Source organism: Salvelinus alpinus, chromosome 3 (genome assembly GCF_045679555.1).
Source record: "Salvelinus alpinus chromosome 3, SLU_Salpinus.1, whole genome shotgun sequence".
Classification (NCBI taxonomy): domain Eukaryota; kingdom Metazoa; phylum Chordata; class Actinopteri; order Salmoniformes; family Salmonidae; genus Salvelinus; species Salvelinus alpinus.
This window is the reverse complement of record NC_092088.1, coordinates 22,088,120-22,113,707: the sequence shown is the minus strand read 5'-3', so window position 1 is coordinate 22,113,707 and position 25,588 is coordinate 22,088,120. Positions and strand designations below refer to the sequence as shown.

The following is a 25,588-nucleotide window of genomic DNA, read 5'->3' as shown; positions in this document are numbered from 1 at the left end:
TTAATTAAATACTTTGCCAAAACATTTCAGAAATTTCCTTTCGGGACATTATATTAGTATATTCAAGCGTTTCTAGAATAAATATTTAATTAATTCTAGGACTCATTTTTCTCAAAAACTAATTAAAAAACTGAAAACTCAAAAACTAACTTAATTATTTAAATACTTTCCCAAAGTATTTCAAACGTGTCCTTTTAGGACAATATATGGTGTATCCTAGCGTTTCTAGAATAATTATCAAATTAATTCTAGCCCTTAAGGATTTACCAACAGCACCAGAGGGAAAAACCAGGTCAATTTATCAGCAGAAAAATAGCTGCTTCACAGCAGCTCCCACAATCTGACTCGACGGTCACATAAACACAGCCTCAACCTAGCATATGGCTAAATAGTAGCAATCGGTCTCGTGGAACGTTCAATCACTCACATTAATTTGGAGAGTTTCAGGTTTAATACCATTACTCCTATTTCAAGCTTAGATTTATCACCGATGCTCCTAGTTGAAGAATATTTCGACTAGTCCCAGATTACTAATGCAACTTGAATCCCAATACGCCAAGCTTAGATTTATCACCGATGCTTCTAGTGGGGTGCCATTTCCACTAACCCCAGATTACTAATACGACTTGAACAGGCTACATTACATTTCAACACTTTGAGTTTCAGGTTTAATACCATTACTCCTAGTTCAAGCTTAGGTTTATCACCGATGCTCCTAGTGGGGTGCCATGTCCACTAGCCCCAGATTACTAATTCGACTTGAACGGCGTCAAGCTTAGGTTTATCCCCGATACTCCTAGTTGAAGAACAATTCAACTAGTTCCAGATTACTAATTCGACTTGAACGGCCTCAAGCTTAGATTTATCCCCGATACTCCTAGTTGAAGAATAATTCAACTAGTTCCAGGTTACTAATTCGACTTGATTTTATACTTCGCAAATATCTTTACACAATGCCTTAGATTCTAAACAATTCCACATAAATTTAGCAACAATTCACACTCACCTCAGTACTTCTGATCATTGAATTTAGATATTGGCTATAATACAATATGCAGATTTTGATTAAACCGGCTCTGCTTACCTTAATATTTTCGAGCTCTTTGATCAGTTTCCTGGGTGAGTTGAATCGCCGACGTCTCCCTCGAGCGGGTCACCTCTCCTTCTTGAATCTTTCTCCCTCTCGTCTCCTGTCCGATGAATTTTCTATTGGGCCGAATTCAAATATGTTTTGACCATCCTCTGCTTACCAAGTCTGTTGATAATTCGTTTTACTTGAGACAGGAGACCAAGTGGAGACATAGGACGAGGTGGATAATTGTATAATAAGGCCGTTTTATTCAAGTGTAAAGATATTAGGCAAAGCGTGCAGCACGGCTCTTTCTGTCTGATTTGTATGAAATCGTCCGGAAGAGAGCGCTCTACACAGTACACACAGATTATATAGACAACTAGCAAAGTAGGTTGATCTGAAGTCTGGCCTTCCGATTGGTCGATCTGGGTCGTGGGTAATCCTGTTCGGCCTGATGTCGACGTTCCATTGGTTCCTGAGATTGTTCGTTGTCTGGAGCTCCAACCCTGAGTTGTGAGTGTCTGAGTGATTGTCATGGGGGAGGGAAGTTGTGGGTGTCGTGCATGTGTCCAATGAGTCCAGCATATGTCCAATAGAAAGAGGGAGTGTGTATATTGTGTCAACCATAGCTAAAGTTGAGAAGTTGTTAAAACAAGTTACCAATATCTAATACAATTCCTTACACTCTCTCCCATGCAATCTTCACATATGCCATTGTTCAAACAGATGCAGTTATTCAAACTTATCAAAAAAGTGTGATAAGATAAATAAACAAGAGTATACGTGCGTGTGGTGTGTGTGAGACAATCATCATTCTCGGACGTCATAGAGTACCCTACCTACTTGCTTGTCGTAAAGATGCAAAATGTCTGTTCGTCATTAAAAGCTCTGTACATGCTCTTCATAAGTCACTGATATGTGGCATTGTTTATAAGCACATCTACAGATGACTCGTTGCTGTTGTGAGATGAGGTGAAGTTCTTGGATCGCCTCTGGTTCTGAGAATCCTTGTCACATTCAAGGCATTTACTTAGTACGCAGAGCACTACAACAGACCTGCCACCCGAGAATAGCGGTTAATGTTGTTTTCTTTTCCATTAATTTTTCTTGAATGAGTTTGGTGCAGTGGTGTTTCTCGGGTAAATAAAATACAGTGGGACTGTGGGGGCTCACGCGGCAGCGGCGGTAACTCACGTGCACTGTGGTTAACTAACACGCTTGATTGAATGTGGCCGCGTGGGCCCACGCGCTGCTTTTAAAAACTTTTTAAAGAAATGAAAGAACAGAAGACAACAGAACACAACATTCAGAGTAGTCTAGCCATGAAAGCGAGATGACTGAAGAGTCTGAAGAAGGTTAGACATCTTACAGACCGGTTTGTGTATACACTCTTAGGGGGGGGAAAAAGGTGTATATAGAAGCTTAAAGGTTTATTCGGCTGTCCTCATAGGAGAACACTTTGATGAACCCTTTTTTGTTGCAGGTGGAGCCCAATTAGAAAACTTTCTACAGAGGGTTCTACATGGACCCCAAAAGGGTTCTACCTGAAACCAAAAAGGGTTCTCCTATGGGGACAACTGAAGAACCCCTTTGGAACCCTCTTTTCTAAGTGTGTAGGCCTAAGACATGTTTAATGTAATTTTTAGTCCATGTGCCTGTTGCCTAACTTCAGGACCACCACAACTACGGGATTCTGTTGGGACATTGGAATGATTTGTACCAGGCCAACTTAATGTCCCAACAAAATCCCTTAGTTGCCATCCTGACGCTATCCCTTGCCCAAACGTTAGATCTCGTCGCCGTATTACGCTAAAATGACTGGCTAGGCCTACCTGTTTAGCAGACGTTCCCATGTCAGAAGGTAGCCAAGGCCCTAGCCCTAGGGGGCTATCTATAATCGGTGGACAGTTCCAAGCAGTGCACAAGAAAAATTGTATTAGGCCTAAATCCAGTTTTTAGATGCTACCCTCTACCTAAATCAAACATGGATGCTAATGCATACTGAACAAAAATATAAACTCAACATGTAACAATATAAACTTTTACTGACTTACAGTTCATATAAGGAAATCAATCAGTTGAAATAAATTCATTAGGCCCTAATCTATGAATTTCAAATGACTGGGCAGGGGTGCAGCCATGGGTGGGCCTGGGAGGGCATAGGCCCACCCACTGGGGAGCCAGGCCCAGCAAATCAGAATTTGTTTTTCCCCACAAAAGGGCTTTATTACAGACAGAAATACTCCTCAGTTTCATCAGCTGTCTGGGTGGCTGGTCTCAGACGATCCCGCAGGTGAAGAAGCCGGATGTGGAGGTCCTGGGCTGGCGTGGTTACACATGGTCTGCGGTTGTGAGGCTGGTTGGACATGCTGCCAAATTCTCTAAAACAAGTGGAGTAAAAAACTGTAAATAAAATAATGATATACATTTTTATTGGGATACCAATGTTGCATTCTCACTTTGCGCGCACACCTGTATGTGGTTGAAACCTGTCTTTTGTTATCTAAGGAGACACACAAAAAGGGTGTATGCGCAGCACTGCCACAGACAGGAAGTCGAAGGAGCGTGCGCCGCAATGCCAATTAAATTAATATTGATGAATTTTGATTTAATACTTTTTTGTGCAATGCTTGGTAATGTAGGCCTAAATGATTATTAAAATGAACTTAATTAATTCAATAAATACATGATGAATGTTGATATAGAGTGTAGGCCTACAATAGAGTATGTCACTCTGACTCTGTGCAGCTATAGGCCTACTACCCTACTTGCTAAACTTATTGTACGGTAAGGATTCTACCTTCAAACCTCCAGAAGCTTCTGTGGACTGAAATGTAATGACTAGAATGGAAATCTGATATTGTTTCTACTGAAAGTCATATACAGAATCTCATAATCGCATGATGTATCCACGTAATGTATCTTCTCCCTTTCATATAGTATCATCCGATTCATCCCACACATTCCAAAGTCCCCTTTAGACCCCCTCCATGGCATAGACCAGACTATTATAATGGAAGACTAATCCCATTGTTTCCACAGGAGGGCAGTAACTACTCAGCTGGACTTGAATGACATCATGTATCCCATCTTCCTGTAAAGAAACTCAAATCCAAGGGTGATGAGGAATTTCGACGGTTCAGATTACATGGAAGAAGCCAGAAGGTAGGAAATGTCACAGTAAACACACGCACGCACGCACACACACACACACACAGAGGATCTGGTAGTAGTAAGCTTCCCTGAAGTTTTTGAGAGGAGCAGCCCTTGCAGTTTTGTGCTTTGTGTAGCGTTTTGGGGTGTCATACGAAATGTTGTTAGGTAAGCCATTGTGAGAATTCCTCAGTAAGAAACCACTGGACCTGTCGTTCCCTCTGTGTCAGGGATTTGGACCAACTTAATTAGCATTTTCTGTTTTGGTAGCAGCAGATATCAGCATCTGCCAGATTGGCTACTATCTTGTTCACTCCCAATAGGCTATCATGAGCTTTGGAGAAAAGAACCCCATACCTACTGTAAAATATGCTGGTGGATCTTTGATGTTATGGGGCTATTTTGCTTCCACTGGTCCTGGGGCCCTTGTTAAGGTCAACTGCATGATGAACTTTACCCACTACCTAGACATTTTAGCCCAAAACCTGGTTGCCTCTGCCAGGTGTTTGAAACTTGGCCGCAAGTGGATCTTCCAACAAGACAATAACCCCATTAAAATCCACAAAGAAATGGTTAATTGACCACAAAATCAACGTTTTGCAATGGCCATCTGTCTCCGGACTTGAAAACCTGTGGTTTGAATTGAAGAGGGCAGTCCATAAGAGCAGACTGAAGGATCTGGAAATATTCTGTATGGAGGAATGGTCTAAGATCCCTCCCAATGTGTTCTCCAATCTCATAAAACATTCTAGAAAAAGGCTGTGCAGTTAAATATTGAAAACAGGGGTGCAGCCAATTTAGCTTCTTTTTGAGAGAAAAAAATATTTCTTGTTTAAGAAAATCTATTTTTTTGTGTAAAATAATGTTTTTGAGCATACAATATACCGGTAACTGTCAAATAAAGGAAACATCCAACATATTGTAGAGTGTCTTAATAGGACGTTAGGTCACCATGAGCAAGAACTACTTCAATACACCTTGGCATAGAAGTGTCTGGAACTCTATTGGATGGATGCGACACCATTCTTCCACAAGAAATTCCATAATTTGGTATTTTGTTTAATGGTGGTGGAAAACGCTGTCTGTCGCCATTACAGACTCTCCCCGTAAGTGTTCAATTGGGTTGAGATCTGATGACTGAGACACAAACACACACACACACACTTTAAACCCCCTATCCTCCTTTGAGACCCCTCTTTCAAAGTCACTGAGATCTATTCTTCTAGCCACGGTAGCCAAAATAATGGGCAACTGAATTTTTATACATGACCCTAAGCATGATGGGATGTTGTTTAATTAACTCAGGAACCACACCTGTGTTTAAGCACCTGCTTTCAAAATACTTTATATCCCTCATTTACTCAAGTGTTTCCTTTTACCTGTAGCTCAGTATTTGTAGAATTAATTTTATACACTCTTTTTTGCTCATCTTTCTCAAAGGTGCCAATCATTTTGGATCTGACTGTACATGTGCATATGCATCCAACAAAGATGCACAGCTGTATTTCAGATTTCGGCAAGAATGAAACAATTAATAAGTCTTTCAAAACAGACATGAATTTATTGTTTTGACATTTAAAATCTGCACATTTAAACATTAAAGCCCTTAAGACAGTTTTTTTGCCCTTTCATATCAGTTACGTACTAGACAGCATACTCACAGGGATGCATAAGCATGTTTTCTTACACTCTACATCAGCAAAGACAATACACAAACAATAACTCTGCTCACATTTACCTAACAGTGTAGAAATCTGCAGAAGCATCATTTGGCACACGAATCAATGTATTAGAAACTGAGTTTATACCCTGCGTATTATCGCTATGATATTTTACAACTAAAATGCAACCGTCGGCTTCAAGGTGGAGGGTGGACAACATTTATAATGTCACATCATGATCATAATATCAGCATTATTGACACAACAACAGCCAAGTGAAAGAAATGTACTTTGCAGATTTAGTATGGCCTTAAAAAAATATTCACACTTCTAAACACTGCAAAGCTCATTGGACTAGTCTATAATAATGGTAGTACAGTATGTGCCTGCTCCAGCATCAGGTGTTACAGCTGAGTCATATGAAGGGTATTACATAAGGGCAGTGTAACTCCTTCATAAACACAACATTATAATAGGATTAGAAGCACTATTTCAAGGAAATTATTGAAAAAATGTCAACTTCATATTCAGCACTACCCCAACATCAACATACGTGAAAATGGCATGTTTCTATGTTTTGTAGTCAAAAAGATGAAGGAAGGTACATTTTTCCAATGGCATCATCTGGTGTGATTTCAACCAATGATGAGTAGGCATTGCCTACTACTTAGTTAAAATCACACGATGCACACCAGATGATGCATGACGTTGGAGTAGTGCTGGAAATGATGGATATGAGGTTGAACAATTTTGAAATTTCCCTTTAAGACATTTGGCGACTACCAGTTGTGTAAAGGCTAGACTGTCTCACTTTGTGTTGGAAGCTAATAAACCCACAGATAGAGTATGAGATCTATGACACTTGAAGTCACAGCTTGGGTTATGGGGGTTATAAGTAGTGCTTATGAAGGCAAGTGTTAGGCAATTGTTAGTAGTTACCATTACCCTTCAAAAGAGTCCCTGTACTTTAAGCCATGGTAACTACTCTCAGTGTGATACAAACATACATTAAAGAACATGTGCTCACACCAGTATGGCTCTAGGATTATGGGTAGGAGGGAGATAATACAGTACAGCTCTATAATAAACATAAAGGAAGACACACAAAAGCTGCCAAGGGTTAAAACTCACTAGTGGTTAGGTGTGCTTACAAGACACTACTTTCTGCATCTACTAGATTTCTAGAAACAACAAAACCTATTTCGCTGTCTTGACCTGAGCCCCTATCCAATCTACACTGGTGGTCATATTTAAAGTAGGAGGAAAGAAAAAGGAATGTGTGTCTTTGTGTAACGTTATAACCTATCCTCCTATCCTTGGTTTTCATACTGGTATATAAGAATATGGATATTTTCTTCTACCACGTAGAAAAGGAATATCTATCAAATGTGAAAATCAAAAAAAGTTTACCTCCTAGACCCAAATAGTTCTTATATGACAATGCAACTCTTACCACACAGACATTATGATAACCTTCATGACCTTCCCTTTAAGAAGCAAAGATAACCTCCATGACCTTCCCTTTAAGAAGCAAAGATAACCTCCATGACCTTCCCTTTAAGAAGCAAAGATAACCTTCATGACTTTTCCCTTTAAGAAGCAATGTGGTGCCAGGGGACTTCCCTTTCTTTAATGAACAAATGTAGAAAGACTTTTAAAAAAACTAAACAATATAGTGCATTGTTGTGATGTAAAGAAAACTGTTTCAAATACAAAAGTGCAAAACTCAAACTGCACAATTTAAGACAGGCAGAACCTTAGTGAGTCACACTATTTCCTGGTACACTTTAAGTACCACCAGAGACTTGAGATTTTAAGAAAATAAATACATTCTTAAGATATATTATTTACATTGGACACATTGTTCTGAGTGTCAATCCCTTCAGTGCGCTCATCTCCTCCCACCCATTCCCAGAAAATTCCCTACAACTAAAACAGAAAACTTATCCTTCATTAATGACTTTTTATCATCACTTCAATATACTTCATATTAGTTAGTGAGAGAATTCTCAGCGCTGGTCTAAAAAGCACCAGATTTCAAAAGGAGTCTTTCTTTCTGTATGAATGAACACCTGTGACTGTCAAATTCAATGAACGTGCAGACTGCAAACGCGGTTGTAAACTGCCCTTGGAGACGCCTCAGGCCACATATGGCTGTTTTTCACTGGACTCTGACTGAAGCAGCTGGTCAAAGAGATTGATTAACGAAGCCAAGAAATCAAAATGAAGCGAGTAGTACATTAGTCAAACACAAACTGTCCTCTCTCTCTATCTGTCTCCTCCCTTTCTTCCATCCATCGATCATAGTATATTAAACTGTGTTGACCATGCACTGGTTCCCCGGTCCACTCTCAACGACCGTTCTAAAAACATGTAATCCATGGTTCTAGTTCGTTAGATAAGCTACAGCTATATAAAGTCGGGGTGGGGGAAAAAATGGCTTGTCACAATTGCCATGTACCCAGCAACCATTAAAACCAGTTGTGACTCACATCATGGCACAACGCGATATTCTTCTCAATTAGGCACACACTCTAATATGACTTGCCCAGTGTGCAACTTGCCTCTGACGAATCCAGCCCCTACTCGGCCTTGGATCCCTTGCCAACCTTGTAAGCGGCGCCCTTGAGGTAGGACTTGTAGAAGAACGAGGCAAACAGGACCAGGTAGCTGAGGTACATGAGCGAGCCCCAGGCGATGTTGGGCATGTAGGAGGGACAGCGCACTTCGTGCATCCAGTGGTAAACCAAGCCTAAGACAGCAAGCCCCATCATCATCTGCATGATCTGGGTGGCCGTGATGACCATGGCGCAGGGTCGCGGCACCCGGTAGCCCGCAGCCCGGGCAGCGTAGTAGGTGTACATGAAGGAGTGGACCAGGTAGTTCATGGTCATGAACCAGCCGCCACCTGCCACCTGGTCCTTGTAGGAGTACCAGGAGTAGACCAGCACTGTGATGTGGTGGTACCAATGGAGGAAGATGAGGCGCTGCTTACGGAGCACGATGAACACCGTGTCACCTGAGGAGGGAGGGAGGGAGGGAGGGAGGGAGGGAGGGAGGGAGGGAGGGAGGGAGGGAGGGAGGGAGTTATACTCTGATGTTTGATCACTTTCACTCTCTCTCAAGCACTCAAGCACTAGTGACAACACACAGTAGAAGAAAAACATTGTGAGGACTGGATATTTCGACCTCACTTCCAAAATTGACCTGGAAAGATGAGATGTCTGTTTGTGGTCCTCAAAAAGTACAGTAAAGCGCTACACACACACACACACACACACACACACACACACACACACACACACACACACACACACACACACACACACACACACACACACACACACACACACACACACACACACACACACACACACACACACACACACCATATTAGGAAGCATACAACAACATCCTAACACACTCCAATAAACTCAAACTGCACACCCTGTACAGTACAAACTAAACAGGCTTAATATATTGAACATCTGTCCCATTCTAGAACGCGAGCATGCCCTTCCTGTCTCTTGCTCAGGAAGAGACATAGCGCAGTCAGTCAGCATCTCTGTCCATTTACCAGCGCTTTTGCATCCCCTGTCTGACTGACAGATAGGCATAAGTGACTAGATTACTGCTCTGGGAGAGGAAATGGCATCACCTTGCAGCCACATAGCTCTTGAGGTAATAGGCCTCCGCTGATCAATGAAAGTGCACTACAAACTTCCAAGTGCTTCCGGAATCACATAAATAGACAAATTGTTTCAAGTTTGTTTTTTTGTCCTGCGCCAGCCTCCTTCTCTCTGATTTGTCCTCTGACATAATTGACCAATTACAACCCCCTCCATCTCTCCCATTCGTGGGCCAGGGTCACATTAAGTATATAGAATTGTCTTGTATAGATCAGCTCGAGTCGAGCTGACTATTCTACACTGCATGACAAAGAAGTATGTCTGTTCCACATGACATATATCTATCTGAAGCATTCAGAACGGGACCCTATTTGGGACATTCCTTACCCAGCTCTGGGGCCTTGCTCAGGACGAAGGCGTAGGCCCAGAACTTGCTGACAGGGGCGCTGTAGAAGCTGGTGTCACACACCGACTGCTTAAAACCGCTTTTGTTGAGGACATGGAACATGTACCAACCGGTTCTGACCGCTCCGATGATACTGTGGAATGAAACACATAGATTTACTAAAGAGATAGTGTCAAGTGCATCTGTTTCAAGTTCCTTGGTGTCCACATTATCAACAAACTATCATGGTCCAAACACACCAAGACAGTCATGAACTGGGCACGAAAATACCTTTTCCCCCTCAGGAGACTGAAAAGATTTGGCATGGGTACACAGATACTCAAAAAGTTCTACAGCTGCACCATCGAGAGCATCCTGGCCGGTTGCATCACCGCCTGGTATGGCAACTGCTTGGCATCCGACCATATGCCACTACAGAGGGTAGTGCGTAAGGCCCAGTACATCACTGGGGCCAAGCTTCCTGCCATCCAGGACCTACAGTTGAAGTCGGAAGTTTACATACACCTTAGCCAAATACATTTAAACTCAGTTTTTCACAATTCCTGACATTTAATCCTAGTAACAATTCCCTGTCTTAGGTCAGTTAGGATCACCACTTTATTTTAAGAATGTGAAATGTCAGAATAATAGTAGAGAGAATGATTTATTTCAGATTTGATTTCTTTCAACACATTCCCAGGGTGTCAGAAGTTTACATTCACTCAATTAGTATTTGGTAGCATTGTCTTTAAATTGTTTAACTTGGGTAAAACGTTTCGGGTAGCCTTACACAAGCGTCCCACAATAAGTTGGGTGAATTCTGGCCCATTGCTCCTGACAAAGCTGGTGTAACTGAGTCCGGTTTGTAGGCCTCCTTGCTCGCACACGCTTTTTTAGTTCTGGCCACACATTTTCTATGGGATTGGGGTCAGGGCTTTGTGATGGCCACTCCAATACCTTGACTTTGTTGTCCTTAAAGCCATTTTGCCACAACTTTGGAAGTATGCTTGGGGTCATTGTCCATTTGAAAGACCCATTTGCGACCAAGCTTTAACTTCCTGACTGATGTCTTGAGATGTTGCTTCAATATATCCACATAATTTTCCTCCCTCATGATGCCATCTATTTTGTAAAGCGCACCAGTCCCTCCTGCAGCAAAGCACCCCCACAACATGATGCTGCCACCCCCGTGCTTCACGGTTGGGATGTTGTTCTTCAGCTTGCAAGCCTCCCCCTTTTCCCTCCAAACATAACGATGGTCATTATGGCCAAACAGTTCTATTTTTGTTTCATCAGACCAGAGGACATTTCTCCAAAAAGTACAATCTTTGTCCCTATGTGCAGTTGCAAACCGTAGTCTGGCTTTTTATGGCGGTTTTGGAGCAGTGGCTTCTACCTTGCTGAGCGGCCTTTCAGGTTATGTCGATATAGGACTCGTTTTACTGTGGATATAGATACTTTTGTACCTGTTTCCTCCAGGATCTTCACAAGGTCCTTTGCTGTTGTTCTGGGATTGATTTGCACTTTTTGCACCATAGTACGTTCATCTCTTGGAGAGACTTGTGGAGGTCTACAATTATTTTTCTGAGGTCTTGGCTGATTTCTTTTGATTTTCCCATGATGTCAAGCAAAGAAGCACTGAGTTTGAAGGTAGGCCTTGAAATACATACACAGGTACACCTCCAATTGACTCAAATGATGTCAATTATCCTATCAGAAGCTTCTAAAGCCATTACATAATTTTCTGGAATTTTCCAAGCTGTTTAAAGGCACAGTCAATTTAGTGTATGTAAACTTCTGACCCACTGGAATTGTGATACAGTGAATTATAAGTGAAATAATCTGTCTGTAAACAATTGTTGGAAAAATTACTTGCACAAAGTAGATGTCCTAACCGACTTGCCAAAACTATAGTTTGTTAACAAGAAATTTGTGGAGTGGTTGAAAAACGAGTTTTAATGACTCCAAACCTAAGTGTATGTAAACTTCCGACTTCAACTGTATATACTAGGCGGTGTCAGATGAAGGCCTGAAAAATTGTCAAAGACTCCAGTGACCCAAATCATAGACTGTTCTCTCTGCTACCGCACAGCAAGCGGTACCGGAGCGCCAAGTCTAGGTCCAAAAGGCTCCTTAACAGCTTCTACCCCCAAGCCATAAGACTGCTGAACAATTAATCAAATGGCTACCCAGAAAATATACATTGACTCCCACCCTTCCCCCCTTATATTTAACACTGCTGCTACTCGCTATTTATTATCTGTGCATAGTCACTTTACCCCTATACTTACATGTACAAACTACTTCAACTAACATGTACCCCACACACATTGACTCGGTACCGATACACCCTGTATATAGCCTCGGTATTGTTATTTTATTGTGTTACTTTTTATTTAATTTTTTACTTTAGTATATTTAGTCAATATTTTCTTAACACTATTTCTTGAACTGCATTGTTGGTTAAGGGCTAGTAAGTAAGCATTTCACGGTAAGGTTGTATTCGTTGTATACCTGTTGTATTCGGCGCATGGGATAAAATAAAAGTGTATTAGATTTGCTCAGTCTAACTATAGGGAATTCACAGTTACATACAAGTAATTGGTATAAGAAAAAACATCAACACAAGTATAATGCCCATGGTCGATCAGAGTTGACCATAAGTAAGTATTTTTGTTCACGAATTCAGCTCATATTTCTATCTTGCTGCTATACGATACACCTGAACTGTCAGCTTTGTGGTTGTCATAACGTAACGCAAAATACGCCGCTCAACTATATTTTATACTGTCAGCTTTGCGGTGCCATGATGCAAAGTGATATAGCTCTCAACTATATGAACGGTCACTGTTGCGGTTGCCATGGCGCTCGAAATCTGAAACCAAGACAAACGAGATAAGACATATCAGTGGGTCACATCTCCAGCTGGCTGTCCCCCCCCCCCTCCGTCTCCAACTGTTTTAGACCTCCGTTAAGTCCAACAAAGACTTAGACACACATGCTCTTACTTTGTCAACAGGATGTGTCTGCTTAGTAAACACTATCGATTTATAGCTTTCCTTCTCATCTGAAACACACTGCGGCTCCTACGTACAGCATGACGTCGTCTCAGTTGGGACGACCCTATGAAAACACAGCACCTCTCTTTACAGATCAATTGTAAATCTCAAGGCCTGTAATGGTCCAGTAATACTCCAGGAAGCCATCTTCAAACCCATGTAACTGAACACCTCAGTCAAACAATGGGAACAACACACAAAGCGAGAGAACCAAGTGGGTTGAGGGTGCGGAACAGTGGAGGCTGCTGAGGGGAGGACGGCTCATAATAATGGCTGGAATGGAGTGAATGGAATGGTATCAAACGTATAAAAACCATGTGTGTTTTGATAACATTCCATTCACTCCAAGTTTTAATGTCACATGCACAAATACAGTGAAATGCCTTTCTTGCAAACGCAAAACCCAGCAACTAGAGAAAAATAGAAAAACACAAACAAACACGAGAAATAAGAATAAGAAATATGAAATACACAATAAAGTAAGTAGGTAAGCAGACAATATACAGGAAATATTTAAAAAGTCAGTTCCAATACCATATTTACAGTACATGTGCAGGGATACCGGAGTGATGGAGGTAATTATGTATAGGGGTAAGGTGACTAGGCAACAGGATATAAAATAAACAGAGTAGCAGCAGCTTGCATGTGAGAGGGTGTGTGCGGATGTGTAGAGTCAGTATAAATGTATGTGCATATTATGTGTGAGTGAGAAAATGATGGCGTGAGTGTTTGTGTGTGTGAGTGTGTAGGGCCCTGTGAGTGTGCATGGAGACGGTGCAAATACTGAAATGAAAGGTCAATAAAGATACAAGGTAAACTCGATCCGTGTAGCTATTTTGTTAGGTATTTATCAGTCGTATTGCTTGGGGATAGAAGCTGTTCAAGAGTGTGTTGGTACCTGTCGGTGTCAGTTGGTGTCAGACGTGGTAATTAATTACCTTACCTATTACCTATAACTATCTTATCATTGGTAACTACCTACCTATACATTATCTATGGTAACTACCTAACATCAACATCATCATTGGTAACTACCTATCAATACATTATCTATGGTAACTACCTAACACCAACATCATCGTTGGTAACTACCTATCAATACATTATCTATGGTAACTACCTAACACCAACATCATCATTGGTAACTACCTATCAATACATTATCTATGGTAACTACCTAACACCAACATCATCATTGGTAACTACCTATCAATACATTATCTATGGTAACTACCTAACATCAACATCATCATTGGTAACTACCTATCAATACATTATCTATGGTAACTACCTAACACCAACATCATCATTGGTAACTACCTATCAATACATTATCTATGGTAACTACCTAACACCAACATCATCATTGGTAACTACCTATCAATACATTATCTATGGTAACTACCTAACACCAACATCATCATTGGTAACTACCTATCAATACATTATCTATGGTAACTACCTAACACCAACATCATCATTGGTAACTACCTATCAATACATTATCTATGGTAACTACCTAACACCAACATCATCATTGGTAACTACCTATCTATTACAGGCCAGTAGCCTACTTTTAAAACCCCCATGTGGTAGAACGTTGCAGTGGTGGTGCAGTAATGAATATATGAAGTGTTTCATATACCGAGGACACGCTATCCTGTCCAGCTAGCAGCAGTGGGATTGAGTGGGCAGGTTAAACCCACGGCTCTGTGATTAGGATTAACAGCTGGCTCAGCAGAGGGCATGGGCACGGATGATGATGATGCACCTCTGTGGCACACCAAAACAGCCCTGACTCCTCCTTAAAGGGGCCATCTACAACTGCTACAGCAATTTTTTTACTTAGAAATTAATGATACGTACCAATTGATTCTTGAAGAATATAATTTATAAATGCCTCATGAGCTTAGTTCGACTGTCATACCTTATCAGAACCACAAATATAATATTGTTTTACTCCAATGTTTGTAAACAAAGTAAATGTAAACAAACGCTGTATAGCCTCAAAAATGGTTAAAACTATAATTTTTACAGTATATCATGGATGGTCAGTCCTTGCATCTATAGCACTGTCTATGAACCTGAGTGGTTACATTTCTCCAGCCCCATCCCTCAGCTTTTTACCAAAACAGGGGCGGGGATCCACTTTGTTATTGTTTCAACAGCTGATTGCCACTTTAATGATAATGAAAACAGATTGGATTTATATAGCACTTTTACAGCATTATACAGTACATTGTTCGACTAAAACTCACCTCATCCACTATCAATGTGTAGCACCCACCTGGGAAAGAGCCATTTTGCTCTAGAACTGTGGTTCACAACCTTTTTCTCTGTGGCACACCTTGATGAGATCATTTGTATTTGAGTTTTTTGGCAATGACCTCCATATCATCTGATCCATACTGAAAATCATATTTTCTATGACAAATGTTTTTATAGATTAAATAGGGTTTATTGGAACTATTTTCATAGTTCCTTACTCATGATGATTAATTTGTATGCACCCCTTTAAGAGTGTCCTGAAAAATTAGTTTAGGATTTTTTTCTCCGGTAAAATATGTCTTTAGTTTTAAACCGTTTGGGCTAGAGATTAGCGGTTTTCTGCATTGGAATGTGCAACCCACGAAAACAAAGCCTTGCTCCGTTTGTTTCTGTGCTATGGCATGATACAGTAAATCATACAAATGATACAAATGATAATTTGCTCGTGATACACGCCGCTCAAACGATAATCAATGTGACAACAGCCTGAGCGCACTGGTCTTGAAACAACGATACAGATGAAACCATGTGGCATTAAATGTATTATCTGAACGGCGCTAGTGCTCCCATGTCAAAATTCCACGTGGATTCCACAGGCCACGTTTATAAGTGAGCGTTGCAAAAAATAATAAAGATTAGGAAAAGTTTTGCGGCACACCTGAGAGTTCCTCGAGGCACACCAGTGTGCTGCGCCACACCCGTTGAAAACCACTGCTCTAGAAAGGCCACCAAACATCAGCTATTGTCAGTCAGAACGGTTGTGTGTTTTCTAAGAATTTGGGGAGAAAGGGGAGATCACCTTGATTACACTCACAGTTGAAGTGTACCTATGATAAAAATTACAGACCTCTACATGCTTTGTAAGTAGGAAAACCTGCAAAATCGGCAGTGTATCAAATACTTGTTCGCCCCACTGTATGTTTGTTGGGTATTAATATAGGTACACAGCCAATGATATGTAAATTAAATTCTCTCACCTCACACCAGAAGTCAAGGATTTCCTAGCATCACAGCAGTGTTGCAATAGTATACACTCTTAGAAAAAAAGGTGCTATCTAGAACCAAAAAGAGTTATTCTGCTGTTCCCATTGGAGAACCTTTTGAAGAACCCCTTTTGGTTCCAGCTAAAGCCCTTTTGTTTCCAGGTAGAACCCTTTTGGGTTCCATGTATAACCCTTTCCACAAAGGGTTCTACATGGAATCTAAAAGAGTTCTACCTGGAAACAAAAAAGGTTCTACCTGACACTAATGGGAGCACTAGTGCCATTATAGGTAAGGCCCTAAAAATTGTCAAAGACTCCAGCCACCCTAGTCATAGACTGTTCTCTCTGCTACCGCACGGCAAGCAGTACCGGAGCGCCAAGTCTAGGTCCAAAAGGCTTCTTAACAGCTTCTACCCCCAAACCATAAGACTCCTGAAAAGCTAATCAAAGGGCTACCCAGACCCCTCTTTTATGCTGCTGCTACTCTCTGTTTATTATCTATGCATACTCACTTTAACTCTACCTACATGTACATATTACCTAAATTACCTCAACTAACCGGTGCCCCCACACATTGACTCTGTACCGGCACCCCCTGTATATAGCCTCGCTATTGTTATTTTACTGCTGCTGTTTAATTATTTGATTTTCAATTATTTTCTTAACTTCATTGTTGGTTAAGGGCTTGTAAGTAGGGATGCACAATATATCGGTGAACATATCAAAATCGTCCGATATTAGCTAAAAATGCCAACATTGGTATTGGCCCAATGTCTAGTTTAACGCCGATGTTAAAAACCGATGTCAAAGCTACAGTGACGCCACGTAAAATGTTGCACTACACGTGCAACACAGCATTCCTAACCTAGCCCACAATGTCTGCTGTGTGGATTGAGTAGTCAACAAGTTGAGCAGTCATTTGAAAGAGTAAGAAAATTTCAGCGAGACAACTCAAAGGCGAAATCCATTAAAGCCAAGATAATGGAATTCATTGCCCTTGACAATCAACCATTCTCTGTCGTGGGGGATGTTGGCTTTCGCCGACTGGTCGAGCACCGGTACACACTACCAAGTGCGCTATTTTTCAGATGTTGCCCTACCGGAGTTACACAGTAATAGCGTCACTGCTATTAGCTTCACGACATAGATACTATGGAACGCCGTTTGGGTCTTTGCGTGACAACAAAGGTACAGTAGCTAGGTTGCCACTTGTTGTTTGCCTATTGAAATTAAACTTCCGTTCATGAAAATAAATAGCTAGCCAGGTACTTAACCCTGTTGCTCAAAGCTAATGTTACAAGCAGCCAGCTAGCTTCATCTGGCTAGTGAGGCTCGACCGGACCGGGTTATGTGTTGTGAAGCAAGCCACAATAAGGATTAGGCACAATAGTGGAATTTGCGGTTTGCCTTCAAAATAAAAGTATGTCATTGACAGTGATGCAAATTAATACAAATAGTAGAAGTATGCCATACTTTTATTTTGAAAGCTAACTGCAAAGTCCACTATTGTGGCTAATCCTTACTGTGGCTAGCTTCACATAGATGGGTCCGACCACCATTAATCAAATAAGAACTGTCTTATAAATTAGGGTTATTTTAGATGATGACACCTAGCTATATAGTTAGCTAACTAGCTATAGCTACTGAAACAAATGTTGTTTTGCTATGTTTTGGAGAAGAACATTGTTTGCATCCATGATGCTAGCTAGCTTTTTTTATGACCAGCACTGTTGTCACGTTTCTGACCTTATTTCCTTTGTTTAGTCTTTATTTAGTTGGTCAGGACGTGATCTGGGTAGGTATTATCTATGTTGTCTGTTTCTATGTGGGGTTTCTTGTTTGGCCTGATATGGTTCTCAATCAGAGGCAGGTGTTAGTCATTGTCTCTGATTGGGAACCATATTTAGGTAGCCTGTTTTTGTAGTGTGTTTTGTGGGTGATTCTGTAAAGGCTGTCTTCGGGTGAAAGAGAGGAGGACCAAACTGCAGCGTGATGATAATCCATATTTCAATAGGCTACTTAAACAACGAACAAAAACAACAAACTGACAGAAAGAACCGAAGACGCTACAGTCCCGAACTAGTGAACACAGACCAGATGAACACACGAACAGGAACAATCACCCACAAAACACACTACAAAAACAAATGTTTAATATCGGTTATCAGTATCGTTTTTTGGCAAGGAAAATATCGGATATCGGCATCGGCCAAAAATTTCATATCGGTGCATCACTACTTGTAATTAAGCATTTAACTGTAAGGTCTACTGTTGTATTCGGCACGTGATAAATACAATTTGATTTGATTTGACAGCCACAGAACCCCTTTGGTACCCTTTTTTCTAAGAGTGTACCTGTAACGATCCTAAAACTGCATTATCAGACACTAATTTCTCTTTATGTAGTAAGTGTGTACAGATAGCATAGCCAACAAATCCACAAAATAATGTGTTGACAGTTGACAGGCCTTGAATTGACCTGAACATTCTCTCAAGTAGACACATTTCTACAGTACATTGTTACCCCTCCATTACTCACAAATTGTCCTACAAGTGTTTCTAATCTTCTGAACTTAAATGTAGATGTTTACTTTAAATCTGCACAAAGAATCTCCTTCTCTTGGATCCTTAAAGAAGAGGTGTTATAAAGGAGAAGTTTTGAGATATCGCTCTAGAAATCACTATTTTTACATAGTTCATGTGTGTTTAGTTTAAACACTGTTTCGGTTAATTCTCAGAGAGAACTAGTTCTAAACACAGCTAAAACATAAACGTCTCACTGTCAACTGCGTTTATTTTCAGCAAACTTAACATGTGTAAATACTTGTATGAACATAACAAGATTCAACAACTGAGACATAAACTGAACAAGTTCCACAGACATGTGACTAACAGAAATGGAATAATGTGTCCCTGAACAAAGGGGGGTCAAAATCAAAAGTAACAGTCAGTATCTAGTGTGGCCATCAGCTGCATTAAGTACTGCAGTGCATCTCCTCCTCATAGACTGCACCAGATTTGCCAGTTCTTGCTGTGAGATGTTACCCCACTCTTCCACCAAGGCACCTGCAAGTTCCCAGACATTTCTGGGGGGAATGGCCCTAGCCCTCACCCTCCGATCCAACAGGTCTCAGACGTGCTCAATGGGATTGAGATCCGGGCTCTTTGCTGGCCATGGCAGAACACTGACATTCCTGTCTTGCAGGACATCACGCACAGAACAAGCAGTATGGCTGGTGGCATTGTCACGCTGGAGGGTCATGTCAGGATGAGCCTGCGGGAAGGGTACCACATGAGGGAGGAGGGTGTCTTCCCTGTAAAACACAGCATTGAGATTGCTGGCAATGACAACAAGCTCAGTCCGATGATGCTGTGACACACCACCACAGACCATGATGGACCCTCCATCTCCAAATCGATACCGCTCCAGGCTACAGGCCTCGGTGTAACGCTCATTCCTTCGACAATAAACGTGAATCTGACCATCACCCTTGGTGAGACAAAACTGGGACTCGTCAGTGAAGAGCACTTTTTAACAGTCCTGTCTGGTCCAGCGACGGTGGGTTTGTGCCCATAGGCGACATTGTTGCCGGTGATGTCTGGTGAAGACCTGCCTTACAACAGGCCGAGAAGCCCTCCGCACTGATGGAGGGATTGTGCATTCCTGGTGTAACTCGGGCAGTTGCCATCCTGTACCTGTCCCGCAGGTGTGATGTTCGGATGTACCGATCCTGTGCAGGTGTTGTTACACATGGTCTGCCACTGCGAGGACGATCAGCTGTCTGTCCTGTCTCCCTGTAGCGCTGTCTTAGGCGTCTCACAGTACGGACATTGCAATTTATTGCCCTGGCCACATCTGCAGTCCTTATGCCTCCTTGCAGCATGCCTAAGGCACGTTCACGCAGATGAGCAGGGACCCTGGGCATCTTTCTTTTGGTGTTTTTCAGAATCAGTTTTCATAACTGTGACCTTAATTACCTACTGTCTGTAAACTGTTAGTGTCTTAACGACCGTTCCACAGGTGTATGTTCATTAATTGTTTATGGTTCATTGAACAAATATGGGAAACAGTGTTTAAACCCTTTACAATGAAGATCTGTGAAGATATTTGGATTTTTAAGAATTATCTTTGAAAGACAGGGTCCTGAAAAAGGGACGTTTCTTTTTTTGCTGAGTTTATATACAAACCTTTTTGTGGACAACATTTCCCTTTCTGAGGTTAGCAAGGATGAGGGAGGATAACGAGGCTAACCACCACCAACGTTCAGTAAGAGCTTCAATCACACTGATTGGTTGATTGATTGATTGATTGATTGGTTTGATGATGCCTAGAAAAACACATAAAGCCATATACTGAAACACAGTGGTCAGTGTGTCACTCACCTGAAGATGGCCAGACTGAGTGACCAGAGGACGAGGGGTCGACGCAGGTTTAGCTTGGGCCTCTCTCTCATGAAGTGTTGGCCCCCGAATATGATCGCAGCATATAGCCCACAGAACATAAAGGACTTGCTCCTATTAAGGAAAAAAAAAAGTAAAACATGTCACCAACCCAGTTCACAGGTGATTACTATAACTACCAGTGTCCTAGGTCATGATTTAGATGAGAGCAGGGTGGAAATGCAAACAAGCTTTAATCTAGTTTAAACTCCAACAATGCATGTACGTGATCAATGATCATTGTGAATGGATGAGTCAGTCTTTAGCAGACTTTTGGGATTGGCACTGCAGTTGACATTTCTAGTTCCTTTTGCTTGGTGGCAGTACGCTGAATGTACACAGCAAGCCACGAGGCGAGCTAAGCTAAACTCAATCATCAACAGTTGAAGTCGGAAGTTTACATACACCTTAGCCAAATACATTTAAACTCAGTTTTTCACAATTCCTGACATTTAATCAGAGTAAAAATTCCCTGTTTTAGGTCAGTTAGGATCACCACTTTATTATAAGAGCGTGAAATGTCAGAATAATAGTAGAGAGAATGATTTCTTTCATCACATTCCCAGTGGGTCAGAAGTTTACATACACTCAATTAGTATTTGGTAGCATTGCCTGTAAATTGTTTAACTTGTGTCAAACGTTTTGGGTAGCCTTCCACAAGCTTCCCACAATAAGTTGGGTGAATTTTGGCCCATTCCTCCTGACAGAGCTGGTGTAACTGAGTCAGGTTTGTAGGCCTCCTAGCTCGCACACACTTTTTCAGTTCTGCCCACAAATTTTCTATAGGATTGAGGTCAGGGCTTTGTGATGGCCACTCCAATACCTTGACTTTGTTGTCCTTTAGCCATTTTGCCACAACTTTGGAAGTATGCTTAGGGTCATTGTCCATTTGGAAGACCCATTTGCGACCAAGCTTTAACTTCCTGACTGATGTCTTGAGATGTTGCTTCAATATATCCACATAATTTTCCTCCCTCATGATGCCATCTATTTTGTGAAGTGCACCAGTCCCTCCTGCAGCAAAGCACCCCCACAACATGATGCTGCCACCTCTGTGCTTCACGGTTGGGATGGTGTTCTTCGGCTTGCAGGCCTACCCCTTTTTCCTCCAAACATAACGATGGTCATTATGGCCAAACAGTTCTATTTCTGTTTCATCAGACCAGAGGACATTTCTCCAAAAAGTACAATCTTTGTCCCCATGTGCAGTTGCAAACCGTTGTCTGGCTTTTTTATGGCGGTTTTGGAGCAGTGGCTTCTTCCTTGCTGAGTGTCTTTCAGGTTATGTCAATATAGGACTCGTTTTACTGTGGATATAGATACTTTTGTACCTGTTTCCTCCAGCATCTTCACAAGGTCCTTTGCTGCCATTCTGGGATTGATTTACGTGGTCCCATGGTGTTTATACTTGCATACTTTTGTTTGTACAGATGAACGTGGTACCTTCAGGCGTATGGAAATTGCTCCCAATGATGAACCAGACTAGTGGAAGTCTACAATTTTTTTTCTGAGGTCTTGGCTGATTTCTTTTGATTGTGATACAGTGAATTATAAGTGAAATAATCTGTCTGCAAACAATGGTTGGAAAAATTACTTGTGTCATGCACAAAGTAGATGTCCTAACCGACTTGCCAAAACTATAGTTTGTTAACAAGAAATTTGTGGAGTGGTTGAAAATCAAGTTTTAATGACTCCAACCTAAGTGTATGTAAACTTCCGACTTCAACTGTATATAAATTCATACTATTAAAAAAGATTACAGAGATCAACAGAGATCAGGATTGGGCTGGTCCACTGGGCACATGGCAGTGACATGGCCTGTAGACCACTCTGACTTCTGTCCATCCATGCCAAGGCTCTATTTTACAGTCCCCATCCCCATTCGTAGTCATGGAGCCAAGGACTAACCGAGTTTAGATGTTGACATACGGACAAGAACTTCTACTACTGCAGCCCGTGGGTAATGAGGCAATTAGACTGAGTAAACATCACTCCGGTCTAAAATCAACTGTGAGGCTATGTGAAAACAGCTGGGAGCGGGTTGCAGTAAGAATACTAGACAGATCACTGACTGGACAAATTTTTTTTAACCAAAAAGTTCAATTGAGCCGAAAAGGGCTGAATACTAAAAAGCGATGATGTGTGTACTGCAGAGGGGGTTTACTTTGAGGACAGACCAGATGACTAATCCAGATTGACAGATCATATTAGACCGAGAAGATGTTGTTGTTTGACCCAGTTTAGTAGGGCTATATGCATCGCTAAATACAGTAGGGCTTCAGTGGTCATTCTCTGTCTGTCCCAAAGGGAGGATGAAACTGTCATTAGACTGATGAAGGATTCTATAGGGAAGCATTAGGAGCAATAACACCACTGTGTCTATGCATTACATAGAGGGAATGTGTGATGGCCAATACAGAGGGAGAGAGAGATAATGAAGCGACAAGAAGCAGTCATTGTATCCTTTTGAGGTGAAGGAGTCAGGACAAATACAATGTGTGGGCCACCATCTTTTACTCCTCGAAAGAGAGAAAGGGAGGGTCCTGTGGGAGCAAATGTTCCCAGAAAGGAGAAGTCTAGGACATTAATTACAGTCGTAGGCTTGGATGTCACATGCAAGCAAAGCATTGGTTTCCCTGTGCTGCACTAGATGTGGTTTTAAGCTTCTCCGGCTCCTCCCCTTTTGATGCGTTGCTGTAGCCTACACACATCAGCTCGATCTGAGGAATGCATGGGCAGGGTGAAACAGGGTGAATTTACTTGGCCAGCACTGCACATTTACAGGAGCGTATTCATTACGGAAACTGTTTACCGTTTAAGAATGAAACGGAAGCAAACAGAGCAAAACAAGAGTTTCTATTGGACAAATTCAGATAGGTCCTTCCCCGTTTCGTTCTGTTTTAGAGTTTTGCAACAGCAAAACGTTTCTTGAATATACCCCTGGACTTTTACAATCCACATTTGACAGCTTGCTTGCCACTGAAACTGAAACACAACACTGTCTCTCAGTCAGAAAATGCAAACAAGGAGCCAAAGTAAGTCTGTGCAAGAATGTGGTCTTACTAGGTCTCAACGTTTCCTTAGTGATATGTTAACTGCGGACAAAAATGACTCCCTTTTTCCACTGGACACAAAGAGAAACACTTGAGACCTACACTAATTTGATGGGGAGAGGTGACATGCCTTTGGGTTGATATTAAAACAGTTAGAAAATGTAGGCCTATTGATATCCTATAATGTATCTACGCCTATGTATTTAACAGTAATCATCACATTTGATATTTAGTAATCATTCATTGCATGTGACTGCATGTGCATGTTACACAAACTGAAGTGAACAGCAGTATGACAGGCTATACATTGAGTTTCCCGTCATATTGTGGTAACAAATAACTTTCTTCTGAAGTGACCCCAAACTTTTGAACGGTAGTGTACATATATTATACTTTTTGGGGGCATGGCCTGCAGGCCATGGGCCTGTTATTTTTTTTAAAGATTGAGCAATTTCTCTATTATATTAATCTATAATGAGCCTTTGGCTGATCAGTGGGCAACGGCCTGCACCCATACCCAGATGGGCCAGCCCGTTTTTCTGACAGGCTGAGCTGAGGTCACTCAAACTCACATTCAAAGTCAAACGTGGCATCAGCAAAGAGAACTGCTCCAACTCATCAGTTAGATAGCCAAGCTCATGGATTGTAAAAAACAAAATGGAAACGGTGCCTATAAAGTAGAAAGAGCACATTCTACAATTTCAGCTTCCTTTTTTGGGGCGGCTAAAACCATGATTTGATCAAACAGTTATCCTCATGATTCCTGTAATGAAAGTGTCTGCCCTGCCCCTGTGCCTGTTCCACTGGGGCCTGCTGCTGTAATGAGCGAGCCACTATCCTCTTTCCTGTGCGCTAGAGAGGAAAATGTGTTCTGATCGTATAACATTTCAAAACGCAATTGTGGGAAAAACACAGCTTCGGATGCGTCGTCCCCTTGTCCCTGTCAACGAGAGGAGGCTTTCTGTAGGTATCATTGTTATTTCTAATGGATGAATACATGGCTATTAGCAGTGGGTATCATATTAATCTAGTTGTTTGAGTGTGTTTTGAGTTTCCACTTCCTCAGGTGTTGAACCCCAAATGAATTAGCCAATGATATGAGTTAGTGCACATAAAGATGTATGTAATTAATCTCTATTGACCACAAAAAAATCTGGAAATTAGTCATATTTTGAAAGTATAATATAGCAACTATAGCCTAAGTCATTAGCTTGGATTTTCTAACATATATGTGTTAAGCAGACATGGAGACAGACAGACAGAGAACAAGAAGAAGCACAGAGTGACAGCAGAGAAGATGCTGAGACAGACAGATAGCACAACAGGGAGGGAAATGGCTAGAGCAGAGGCCCAGTTATAGTGGAGAGTTGTATCTCCAGTGGTGTTTTTACATATTGTATTTGTTGTAAACATAAGCTGGTTAAAAAAGAGGAGGACCATGTCCCGCCAGTCACTGGAACAGAAATAGCTGAGAAACGCTGTACTGCACTGCCAATGTTATGTGTTAGCATTACTGCCTGTGTCTAAGTAGGGTTTGTAGGGTCAGAGTGTAGTAGAGTGTATTTGTGGTGATGGGTTGTGTGTGCATGGTTGGTGGTGAGTTGGTGGCACACCCAGTGACGTGGTCTAGTAAAATGCCAGGGTCGAATTCTTGTCCCAGTCTGCCCCTGTACAGTATCCTCAAAGATAATTGTATCTGTAGTAGTCTTATGTATAAATTATTGACTAAACGTTACTTTGTAGCATAATCAAAACCCACACAACACATTGTATGCACTCTTCGGTAGCCTATGAATGGAAAAAGTATGCGACAGTTAGGAATCAAATTGACGAATGTGGGCAATAAAAAAAATGTGCCTGCATGGCGTGTAGGCTAAATAATGAC

At 41.5% G+C, this 25,588-nt stretch overlaps 1 protein-coding gene across 3 annotated transcripts in view; it reads right to left on the bottom strand.

Annotated features, from left to right (window-relative positions):
* Nucleotides 1–5,760: 5,760 nt before the first annotated feature.
* LOC139570289 (very long chain fatty acid elongase 6-like) overlaps nt 5,761–25,588 on the bottom strand; it is a 29,895-nt gene continuing 10,067 nt past the window's right edge. For 2 of the 3 annotated variants that reach the window (XM_071392053.1, XM_071392052.1), the window contains exons 2-4: nt 20,594–20,725; nt 9,903–10,054; nt 5,761–8,905 (exon numbers count right to left, since the gene is read on the bottom strand). In XM_071392053.1, the coding sequence (XP_071248154.1) occupies nt 8,469–8,905; nt 9,903–10,054; nt 20,594–20,712 (708 nt within the window). In that variant the 5' untranslated portion in view covers nt 20,713–20,725 and the 3' untranslated portion in view covers nt 5,761–8,468. The remainder of the gene's footprint in view (nt 8,906–9,902; nt 10,055–20,593; nt 20,726–25,588) is intronic. The other variant, XR_011674043.1, reaches the window with a different exon arrangement.